At 43.2% G+C, this 12,404-nt stretch overlaps 1 protein-coding gene across 2 annotated transcripts in view; it reads right to left on the bottom strand.

Annotated features, from left to right (window-relative positions):
* Usp11 (ubiquitin specific peptidase 11) overlaps nt 1-12,088 on the bottom strand; it is a 17,654-nt gene extending 5,566 nt beyond the window's left edge. The window contains exons 1-12 of one of the 2 annotated variants that reach the window (XM_055607882.1): nt 11,720-12,088; nt 3,878-3,987; nt 3,575-3,705; nt 3,294-3,411; nt 2,789-2,934; nt 2,590-2,651; nt 2,381-2,480; nt 1,827-2,000; nt 1,578-1,736; nt 1,024-1,248; nt 822-905; nt 635-729 (exon numbers count right to left, since the gene is read on the bottom strand). In XM_055607882.1, coding sequence (XP_055463857.1) covers nt 635-729; nt 822-905; nt 1,024-1,248; nt 1,578-1,736; nt 1,827-2,000; nt 2,381-2,480; nt 2,590-2,651; nt 2,789-2,934; nt 3,294-3,411; nt 3,575-3,705; nt 3,878-3,987; nt 11,720-11,871 — 1,556 coding nt within the window. In that variant the 5' untranslated portion in view covers nt 11,872-12,088. The other variant, XM_055607883.1, reaches the window with a different exon arrangement.
* Between the last annotated feature and the right edge of the window lie 316 nt (nt 12,089-12,404).

Genomic DNA, 12,404 nt, shown 5'->3' with positions numbered 1-12,404 from the left:
GTGTGTGTGTGTGTGTGTGTGTGTGTGTGTGTGTGTGTGTGTGTGTGTGTAAATTAATCTCAAGTGTTTAAGAGTACTTCTCTACAGGGATGGAAGCTCCACAAGGTGACCAACAAAGCTACAAAATCTGCAGAAACTGATGCAGCAACCAAGGACCATGCATGGAGAGGACCTAGAACCTCTGCTCAGATATAGCCCGTGGGGATACATGGGGGGTTTCCCTAGTAATGGGAGCAGGGGTTGCCTGTCATGAATTCAGTTGCCTGCTCTTTGATCACTTGCCCCTGGCAATGTGTCCTTGCCAGTCTACAGAGGAAAAGGATCCAGGCATTCCTGATGAAACTTAGTAAGCTATGGGCAGATGACAGAGGAGGAGAAACCCCCCCCACACACACACACACCTTTCAGTGGACTAGCGGAAGGGGATTGGGGAAGGAGGAGGGAGGGTAGGACTGGGAAGAGTTGAGGGGAAGGGCTTCAATTGGGATATATAATAAATTGTAAAAAAAATTAAAATTAAAATAAAAAGAGTACTTGTCTAACATGCTCTTGAGTTCTGGATTTCATCCCCAGTGGGCAAAACAAAAGGTGGGGGGACCTCCTTCTACTCATTCCCCTTGGCTTCTTCACTCACACAAAGATATCATCACGGTCCAAGATGCCACTCAGAGGATCTTCCAGCTTGTAAAGCTTATAGAAACGGTGACTGAAGACATCAGCTACTATCATCTGGGAATAGGACAGGAACATGGGGCTAGTCAGTGTGCAAGGTCCTTCTTCCTTTAAATCCTACTTACCCATCCTCCCTCTGAAAGTCTCACCTTGTCTGGTGCAACACTTGTATGTGTGGAAAGTGCCACACAGAGATCTGAGATATTGCCCTTCTTGGGGACCACAACCCGGTGCTGAGGAAGAAATAACATCCACAGGAGATCAAAAGAGCTTATAGTAGGTTAATGCAGAAAACCATGAAGAAAGTAATAAAATTCTGACTCCATGTTCCTTATGTTCCCATACCCCCACCTGTTCTGGCTTGCGGCGGGGATCCATAGGGACAAAAAAGACCTCTAAGACCCTCCTGGAGCAGACAGGCAATGGGACGCTGAGGTAGCAGAAGGGGTCGAAGGTCACAGATACATTTCCACAATCAGGGCACACCAGTGTGGACTTGAAGAGGCCATGGAAAGTGTCCACAATCACAGAATCATTTCGTCGTTTGTGGTTCTGCCAGGCTTCCTGAGCCACTTCCTGTTGACAAGCATCAAGGTGGGTTAGGGGAAGATGGAAAGTTTGGGGGATGGATTCATAGGGGTTTGAGGTAAAGGGCCCCATTGAAGCCTAATGGCATGATTACAGCTAGGTCTATCCAGAACCCATGTTCTCTGTCAGAGCTGGTATTTATAAATGTCAGGGGAATGATTAGGGTTAAATCTGAGGCAGCTATGGGAACATATATGGTACTATTATTGAGGTTGAGGTAAAGATCAAGGAAGGGAACTGAGAAAATGGTAAGGTGTTAGGTAGACTGGGGAAACCAGAGACTTCCCAAGGCTATATAGCTTTAATGAATACCCTACCAGATCTGGTCGCCCAGCTCCATTGCACAGCTCAACATATTCTTTCTTTTTGACTCGATTAAGGTCCTCATGTAGCCCATCCAGGAGGAACGACAGTAGTTCCTGTGAGTCATGCTGCTGGTAGCCCAGAAACTGGGATGCAAAATGGCCCACTTTGTTCTGAGGAGACAGTTGGGTGGTGGAGTGAGTATACAGGAGTTAGGAGAAGGAAAAGAAAGGAAAGTGGGAGCCCACGGGGTTGAGTCACACCTTGAACACATTTGGCACAATGGAACGGTGGTAGCCAGACCAAGTCTGCTTTACTAGATCTGCATAGGCTTCCGCAAGCTCACCCTTCATGCCCAGAGGGTTCCAGAAGTTGAGTTCTTCCAGGTAGCGGTTGTTGAGAAAGTACTCCGTGAGCTGTGGCACATTGCTGAGGCACTGTGGAAGGAGGGCCCAGTGAAAGAGGTAGAGAAAAGGTGGCACAAGTGAGAACAGAAAAGAAGGGGGCAGAAGGAAATGAAAGAGAGAAATGAAAGGGTTGGCAGTGTGAATGCAGTAAAAGCACTACGGAAGATGTCAGTATCTCTGGAAGAGGAAAATGGTAGTGCCAAAGGAAAGAAGAACAGGGAGCAAGTAAAGGAAGAAGGTTGTTGATACTTAAGGAGCAAATGTGGGCACACCAGATCAGATTCATGGAGCCTTGGCTTTCAACCTGAACTCTTGTACTATAATCACCATTCTCCCCATCCCCATCCCCTACCTCTGTCCCCAATACCTAACCCCTGTGGCTATGCCAGATATAGATCTAATGGCCCAACCTGTAGGGCCGAATTCATGAAGCACGTGTTGCCCAGATTGGTAAGGCCACAGACGCCCGGCTGACCCTGGAAGTCTTCCTCCTCTTCCGCCATGTTGTTCCTGGGGTTGGATGAGAAACCAAGCTAAGGCCTAGGGGTGCTCTGTACTTGTAGGTTCTGTCTGCCTACTGTGGGATGCCCCCACTCTGCATGACACCCCGAGGGCTCACATGCCACAAAGCTTGGCGCTGGGCCAAGTGCCATCTTTGTTTCGGGTCTCCATGATGACCAACTAGGGATAAGGTAGAAAAAAGAAAAAGAAACATATTAATAGAAGGCCTAAAGGGCACCCTGCCCTTCCCTGGTCTGACTACTACCATGAATCCTTCCACCAGGCTACCTACACAGAGAAATTCTCCCCATTGTTACCTGCCCAGTCTCAAGGCAGGCATCAAGCAGCGTGATATGCGTGTTGCACAATCGATCCAAAGAGCCCTCTGCATTCTTGATCCATAGGCGTGTGTCTTCCTGAGGTTCTACCAGAAACTGTTCCCGAGCTGTTTGCAAGACTAGGTCTGTGGAGGGTGATGGAGCATGACCATATCTTCTGGGACCCCATTTGATAGTTTTTGCTCATTCTCACATACTTTGCTTACTAAACCAGTATCTTATGTTCTCAAATCAATGTCCAAATGAGTGACTCACACTTAGAATGAGACCTTTCTAGTAAACAAACACTCTTTTCCACCCCACTCAAGGAACTGGAATACAGATCTTTCTGTCTGGACTCCAGTGTCTGTACTCAACTTGGGCACCACCAACTTCCTTCAGTTTGACTAGTGCCTTCTCAGGAGAGTGTAACCTGATCCCTACACAGCCTGAGGTCACAGAAATATTAGAAACAGCAACTTATCCCAGGGGCCCTGAGACCTACCCAGAGAATCTGTATGGCTGAACTGAATGGTTAGAGCTGTTTCCATATCACTGTGCTGGACAAGCAGCAACTCTATTGGGTATACTTCCACCTTCCGGATGCCAGGAAGTTCTATGACCTGTGAAGGCAGAGGAGCACCAACACTCATAAAACGCACCTAACTGATAAGGGAATACAGGTACACACAACCCTGGAGCTACCCTGAGCCTACATGGCCTTCCTCCTCCCCAACTTCCCAGAGAAATCTAACATAACTTCTAGTATCTGCCCTGCCCATATACCTTGCGCTCAATAGGTGGCTGGCCATCCTCTAAGCCATACCAGCTGACCAGGTAGTTCCAAGCAGGTGCTGGGAGCATCACATAATCATTTCCTTCCAGCAGTCCCTCCCTGAGGTGCCAGCTTATCTGATCTGCAGGGGGTAAGGACATGCATGTGGCAAAGCACAAATTAAGAAAGCAACTGTTAATGCTGGCCACCCCACCAATGACTAAGCATAAAGAATGGGAGTATGGTCCCTTGTGAGGACAGAGGGGATCAGAACTCCAGGGCAAGGTTGATAGGGAGAGGCAGAAGCTTGGTACCTTCAAAGAGCCCAGCATTGTTGATACAGCCAGGAAAGGTGTTAGCATCTTGGTCCCCTCCCTTCACGTATACCTCCCACTGTTTATACCAGTGTTGCTCCACAAGGAACCTGGAACCCAGACAGACAAGGGTGTCATATGATTACTTATGGGCTAACTGTACAACCTTTCATCATTTGCAGCATTAACTATCAATATACTGTAATTTGAGCAAAAAAATTTCAGCAGCATGAAAAAGGAAAATTCATTCAGAGAAATGCACATTTGAATATTAGGTGACTGAATATTTTTCATTTATTCCCTTTTGTTTTTTGAAATTCTTGTTGTACTACCCAGTTAGGCCTGGAAGATACTACATATTAACATAAGCTGGCCTCAAGCTCTCTGGCTCCTTCTGTTTCAGCCTCCCAAATGCTGGGATCAAATGGTGTATACATACCTCCTTGCTTAGCTATGCTGTGAGTTTAGTTCGGGGGGGAGGGGACTCTTGAGATAGGGTTTCACTATGGTCCTGGCTGGTAGTAAACTTGCTGTTTTAGCCTCCATGCTAGGATTATAGACATGAATCACACCTAGCTTTGTATTTTTTTAATGTTTTGGAGTTTTGTCTGTACATTATCTTCTCCACTCTCTAGACCCTGCCATATCATTTATTCCAGGAAAATACAAGTTCCTACCTAGAAGCTCATGCCATATATCTATCATTCAACCTACCAATATGTACATTGTCATTTCTCCTTCCAGCTTTCCTGGCCTCTATAGTTTATGAGGTCCACTTAAAGTAAATCTAATTTATAGTTAATAGTATTTTCTCTCCACCTTTTTTTCTTTTTGGCTTTTCCAGACAGGGTTTCTCTGTGGAGCACTTGTTCTATACACCAGACTGGCATCAAACTCTGAGACCCTCCTGTTTTTGACTCCTGAGTGCTTTAGGATTAAAGCCGTGTGCAACCACACCCAGCTAAGATTTTATTTTATTTTATTATGTGTATTTCTGTGTGTTTGTGGGTGGAAATGTTTACAGAGGCCAAAGAATTCAGATCTTCCCTGGAGCCACCTGGAGTTACAGGCAACTGTGAGCTACCTGACTTCAATATTAGGAATTGAAGCTGTGTCCTCTGCAAGAGCAATATGGCCTTTTAACCACTGAACTATCTCTTTAACCCCTCACCTTTTAAAAAGCAGATTTTAAATGAAAAATAACATTAGAATCACTCTGTAGCAAAACTTCAGTTAGTATTCAATTGGGAATATAGCTTAGTATAGACCACACAAGAGGTCTTTGATTTAACTCTCTCTCTCTCTCTCTCTCTCTCTCTCTCACACACACACACACACACACACACACACCCACACACCCTAGGTCAGGTACAATAGCTCTTGGGAGGCAGGAAAATTACTTTGAATGTGAACCCAGCCAGAGATAGTGGCTTAACCTCATACAAACAGGGAAAAGATACCATTCTGGGCAGGTATCTTCAGATCAACATAGTTACTGACTCAGGGCAGCATGGGCTCAAAGCAAGGCCACTGATGACTGCTATCTGATTAGAAAGAATTAAGGCCCAACTGCAAATGTTCCAGGGCACTATGCCATCGAAGCACTGCTTAACTGCCTGCACAGAACACCACTGCCTCAATAAAAGCCACCTCTTAAGGTAATAAACTCTGTACTTGTGCCTCTTTCTTAGTATCAGAAGCCTATTACAACCATCCTGCACAACAATTTAAAAGTTACAGGTGATAAATATAACACTGCTATATCAAATTTATTTAAGTAAGTTTAACTATACATACACGAGTGAGTTCTTTACTGCCCATTATCTTGTGGCCAAAGGTGATTAGGATCTAGGTCTTTTGTATAAAATTACTATAGTCACTTCTTTTGGGGTCACCAAATTATTGCTAGTTCTTAGAGCTTTCTTTTTCATAATTTAATTATACATATGCACATGACATCAGATTCCCTGGGGCTGGAGTAACAGGTGTTTGTGGGCCACCTAATGTAGGTGTTAAGAACCAAACTCAGGGCCTTAGGTACTCTTAAATGCTGAGCCATTTCTCCAGTTCCCCAACCTCCTTCTTTTTGGCTGAGACAGATTTTCTGTGTAACAGCTTTGGATGCCCTGGAACTCACTCTGTAAAACAGGTTGGCCTTGAACTCACAACGATCCACCTGTTTCTGTGTTCCAAGTGCTGGGATTAAAGGAGAGTCACCACCAACTGGCTCCAGTTCCCCTTTTCACATGCTACTATTTGTTTTGAGACAGGGTCTCACCATGTAGCTGTGGCTATCCTGAAACTATATAGACCAGGCTGACCTAGCACTCTGCCTCCAGAGTGCTAGAATTAAAGGGGTGTGCCATCAATGCCTGGCTACATACTCAATTCATCTTTTTAAAAAATATTTTTTATGTATGAGTGCTCTGCCAGTACACCTGCATGCCAGAAGAGGGCATCAGACTCCAGTATAGGTGGTTGTGAGCCACCATGTGGTTGCTGGGAATTGAACTCAAGACCTCTAGAATAGCAGACAGGGCTCTTAACTGAGCCATCTCTCCAGCCCCTCAATCCACCTCTTTTGTTCTTGAGACAGTCTTACGTAGCCAAGCCTGATCTTGAACTATATAAGAAGGATGACCATAAGCACCTAATAATTTTTACCACTATGTTCTTATAAAACTAAAGTACTTCTTGTCTTGCTTGTAACATTGAGACAAGGTTTCACTTGGTAGCTTGCACTGGACTAGAACTCATCATGTCATCCTCAATGGTCTCAAAACTCATGGTCCTCCTGCTTTAGCTTCCCAAGTGCCGGGATTTCAGATGTGTGTTACCATGCTCATCTTGTTTTCTAAATATTCTCCCCAGGATGGCTTCAAACTTATGGCAATCCTCCTGATCCAGTCTCCTGAATGCTGAAATCACACAAATAAGCCTCCATGCCCACATCTCTTTTAAGTACTACTGATTTGTCTTTCCAAACTTAGAGGACAATGACACTGCAAAAATGCCCGAGATGTTTTTCTCTCCTCTAAAAGGACAATATATATATATATATATAATTCTGTGGTAGCACACTTCTTTAATTTCAGCACTCAGGAGGCAGAAGCAGGCAGAATTCTGTGAGTTCCAGGCCAGCCTGGCCTACAAAGCAAGTATGGGACAGCAAAGGCTCTGTTCCACAGAGAAACTGTGTCACAAAAATAAAACAAAAAGTCTCTAATTCTTTGAAATAGGAACTCACTGTAGGCTCAGAACTCACTATGTAGACCAAGCCTGCCTTTGCCTCCAGAGTGCTGGCATTAAAACATTTCTTACCACATCCAGGAAATTTTTATTTGAATTTTTTGTTAATAGTTTTCATTTTCCTGAAACAAGTTCTCATACAGCCTATTTTGGCCTTAGCTTTTTGATCCCCTTCCTCTACTTCCCTAGTGGTGGGATTAAGGTGTCTACAGGCAAGAGTCATCATGGCCAGTTCATCCCATTTATATTTTTGAAAATGACACATCAAAAAATGCACTTTGAAGGCTAGGGTAGAGCTATCACAAGTCTGTGACCAGTTTAGGTTACAGTGTGAGACCTCAAAAAACAAAAAGATATCTTCCTCAGCTAATCTGTAGGGTTAGATATGTTACTGTAAATACCTTTCACCAACATTTATTATCCTGTGAAACTGGTTTCTCTTCATGTATTATTAGTGCACCTCTCTGAACCTAGCTACCGTCCTTCCTTAAGAACTCCAGTTTTTCCTGTTAGAAAGTTGTCTGTACCCCACACAGATCTGCCCAAGTTCTCAACTATCCTTGATTTAAATGTGTAGACAATATATTGTCACTAGAACTAAAACTTTCTAAGGAATCTATCTTTTCAGAGATTTGAATGTGATCTCAAAACATAAGCCCTTTAGTGACTGGGTCAAGTGCATGCTGTGTTTGGATCCTCAGTACCTATATAAAAAGCTGACTGGCATAAGCCAGTTGGTGGTGCAGCATGCCTTAAATCCAAGCATTCAGGGAGGCAGAGGCAGGCAGATCTGAGGTGGAGGTCAGCCTTGTTTACAAAGTGAGTCTGGACAGCCAAGGATACTCAGAGAAATGCTGCCTTAAAGAAAAAACAAAAACCGCAGCACTGGGGAGGCAGAGGCAGGAGGATCTATGTGAGTTCAAGGACAGCGTGGTCTGCAGAATGAGTTCCAAGACATCCAAAGCTAGGAAGAGAAACACTGTCTCAAGAAAAAGGAAACAAAAAACCACAAAAAGTATGGCATGGTGGTAATCTCAGTATTTGGGGGCAGGTTGTGGAGACAGGATACCAAAGGTTTGCTGGCTAGTCTAACTAAAACAGACCTTCAATGAGAAGCCCTGTAAAATGGTACAGCAGGTAAAGCTGCTTGGCACTAAGCCTGCTGCCCTGAATTTGACCCCCCCAGGAAATACAAAGTAGGAGGAAACTGACTCCTGAAAGTAGATATCTGGCCTTGTCCACACAGTCACATGGTACTCCCCTTCCAATAAATGCATCTAAGAAATTTAATCAGTATTGATGACCAAATCAGTTAACTGCACTTATTTTAATCTATTAAACCAAGGATGGGAGGTGCAGATAATACTGACACAGATGTATTTGAAGCTAGTTCTTGAGGTCAAATGCTTTATAAACATATTTCCCAACTATGGCAGCAAAGCCATATAGATCTTTCAGTTACTTTGCTCTTACCTAATTTAGGTAAACATCAAAAAGTGGAGCTTGGCAAAAATGCTTCATAACAATTCCAACAGGAGAAAGAAATTGGCTTTAATATTCAACCAACACTGGTGTGGTAATTTTTTTAATGAGGTGAAGTTAACATAAGAATTAACCCATTTTAAAGTGAACAATTCATTAACATTTAGTACATTCACAATGTTGTGTACCCACCACCTCTATTTAGTTCCAAACATTTTCTTCACCCCAAAGAAGATCCACTACTCAAAGGTAATTTAAAAGGCTATTGGCAAGGATGACAGGATCTCACATCTTATCTACCAATGGCAATGGCACAATCATGACACATCTGTCAAGGTAGAAAAGGGGCATGAACCAAAGCTTTTGAGGACGTTCTGGACATCTCCAAATGAGCTACAAAAAGTCTGGTTACTGTTTATTTTCAAAATCAATTGAGGCTAGTCTTTGCTAGAGAATTAGGATATAATAGAAAAAAAATCACTAGATTGTCCAATTTTGGAATTGTAATTTATCTCCCCAGTAACACTGGCAGTGTTATTTAGGAACTCTGTAAAGTGGGAAAACCTGAGAAAGGTCCTAAGATGTGAAGAAAAACAACAGTCTAATGTGGATGGCCCTGATGGAGAGAGGGAAGGTCTGATGGGCTGATAACCAGAGATTAGATGGAAAAAAAATGTTAGAATGGAAAAAGGGTACTAGCCTCCAAAAGCCTTGCAGGTCACTCAGTATTTTACCATTTCTACTGAATGAGACAGGAAGCTGTTCAACATCACGGGGAACAGATGGACATGATATATAAATACATATATTTAAATATGTATTTAAAATATTACTGCTTAAGAACAGCATCTTAACATTTAAGAAACCTGGCAGACAGAACTATAACCAACACATCAAGGTTAATGTCTCAAAGTACATCATACAGATACTGTTACACCATGTCATGTCAGGGCTCACAGTATGCATCCAGTATATTTCATGAACACACTCATATATATGTACACACACAGACACATATATATGAATGGTAGAAAAGCTTATGATAATCAGAAATATGAAAAGGGCTCTTTAATTCAAAATTTAGATGACATTTTTCTCATGAAGCAGGGAGGGGAATTTCCATCTGGAAGAAGCATTCTTGAAGAGATTCTTTAAAGGTAATAGTCTGAATTTTCACATGGGTGATGAAACCACATATAAAATTTAGTATTTTTTTTCTTTAAAGTAACCCATTGAAAATTGTTTTTTTAAAAAAGCCAGGTAAAGTAGAAAATGCTGTAATCTCAGCCAGATTTCTGAGTTCAAGGCCATCCTGATATAGTGAATTCCCTGACAGCCAGGACTACATAAGAGAGCCCCTGTATCAAAAAGGGGGCAAAATAGTACAAAGACTTTTCTGTATGCCCTTAGATTTTTTCCAAATCTAATACACTTTATCCATTTGTTCTATTCTTATTTTTCCCAAATCATTTTGGGGTATTTTTATTTATCTTAAAATAGACAAAAATGTGTGCATTTATGATATACAGTATAATGTTTTGATATATACATTGTAAAACACTAAAACAAGCTACTTAACATATCAATTACGTCACAGTTTTTTTTGGGGGGGATAAGAACATGTAAAATCTATTAAGCAATTTTCAAGTATAGAACACTATTAAGTATAACCATCATTTCGTACAATAGATCTCTGGAATTTGTTCCTCTTGTCTAACTAAATTTTGTATCCTATGACCCATATTTCCAATAATCCTCTCCCTCCCATGTGCATTTTTACATAAGCTAGTATGTCAATCATTTGGTAAGTTCCTTACACGATGGTTCCTTATCCCTAAGTTTTCAGTTTGTATTTTGCACCAAACAAGGGATATTCTTTCATAACATTACAATTATCAAAAACAAGCGATTAGCAGTAGCAATATTTTATCTATTGACCTCAGTCAAATTTCATCGATGTTTTCCAATAAAATTTACAGTGAAAGAGAAATAAATTGAGAAAGAACCCTCATGTAAAAAAAAAAAAAATATTTATTTTTCCTGTTCTAGGATCCAACTGAGGATCACATGTTGTATTTTTAGTTGTGACTTGTTAAACTGTATTAATTCTTTCAATCTGGAACAGTTCTTCAGCATCTGCACGACCTTGCCATTTTTGAAGTATATAAACCATTTCTTTCAGCAGGATGTCCATCAACTTAAGTAAAATGTTTTATACTACAATCTTTGCAAGTCTTAACGATTTTCACAATTTAAAAAATAAGACACAACTCGGAGATAAGAACCCAGAAGCATTAAATTTTAAGAGGCACTGATTAGCATTTTTGAAAAATCATTAAGACAGTATGTCAAAAACTGTGGATTCTTTTTAAATAAGAATTTCTACTGATTACAAAACATCAAAAAATATTCCCCAAATAACCTTAACCTTATTTTGTAAGTCACCTGCACTTTCTCTGGTCCTAGGAAGGAGACCTTGACCAAACAAACAAACTATCGCGTCACATTCTTTGCTCTTTCGCTGGCGCCATTTTCTGCCCTAGGCACCGCCCCTCCTCCACGTTTTGCCCCACCTCAGACCTTAGCCTAGTTCCCAGGAACCAGGCACCCTCCCCATACCACCACTCCCTCCTCCCTCTGCCAAGGAGGTGCTCTTCGGCGGACGCCACCAAGCTCGTCGGGTTCACGGGCGCTCCGAGTACTCGTAGGCCGTTCCTCGCAACCGACGCAACGTTTCGTAACACACGCCACGCCCCCGCTTTAAGTATGGAGCCACATTCCTTTCCAGGCTCCAGGTTCCCAGACGCAGTTCCCTCTCCCCAAATAACGCCATCCCCTGCCCGCGTGGCCCTTCCATTCTACGCCCCGCCTCTAGCGCAAACATACCCCATTTTGTCCTCAGGAGGCAGACTGCCCCACTCGGGCCCCGCCTCTTCCCCAATGCTGAGATTCATTCACTAGCTCCTCCACGCCCCTTCTTTCCCGCCTGCACAACAAGCCCCTTCCCCGGCCTCGCACTGCTTTTTCCTCAGAATTTGGCTTCTAAGTACCCCGCGATACTAACGCCCCCACGGTTCCCTTGGCCAAGGCTTCGTTGAAGCCCAGCCTCACCAGCTTTCGCCAGCTCGCAGTGGACGCTCTCGCCCATTCCCGATTTGGCGCCACTGTTCGTCCAGGTCTGGCATTGCCTCGTGCTGTGTCTCTGTGTCCTCAGCGGAGGCCGGGACAGCAGCTGCAGCTGTGTCCGCTGCGACCGCCGCCATCACCGTCCGTCCTCCTCCAACTGCCGACGCAACTGAACATAGGAAGACGACCCTCAACTGGCACTTCCGGATTCTGTCCCGGAAACGGAAGCAGAGCCCCCCAACAATCAGGGGGCTACTGCCATCTTGGAAACGTCACAATTAGGCGGTAATTGGGTGGTGGGTTGTGATCTCTGCAACCAAAACTAGGGGTTAATCCTCTAGTTTGGAACTAAGATACTAATGTCTTGTGGAATTCTCTAACACCAGGTCAAAGGTCTTATGGAAGGTGGATGCCAAAGGTTTCCAAGATGAGCAAAGTGGGCAAGTCTTCCTGCTCCTTGGACTATAGATTTCTACTGTGAAAACAGCATTTTTGTTAGCCTGACTAGAATTGCCTTTCAATGCACTACCCTTCTCGTCCATCAAAACCAAATGTAGACGCTGGGGAGATAGTTCAGTGGTAAAGGGCACTTGTTGCTCTTGCAGAAGACAGGAGTTCAATTCCTAGGACAACCATCCATAACATCAGTTCCAGGAGATCAGCAGGAATG

Source organism: Psammomys obesus, unplaced genomic scaffold (assembly GCF_907164565.1).
Source record: "Psammomys obesus unplaced genomic scaffold, mPsaObe1.curated_primary_1811, whole genome shotgun sequence".
In the NCBI taxonomy this organism is placed as follows: Eukaryota; Metazoa; Chordata; class Mammalia; order Rodentia; family Muridae; genus Psammomys; species Psammomys obesus.
The sequence above is the reverse complement of the archived record's forward strand: the minus strand, read 5'-3'. Positions and strand labels throughout refer to the sequence as shown.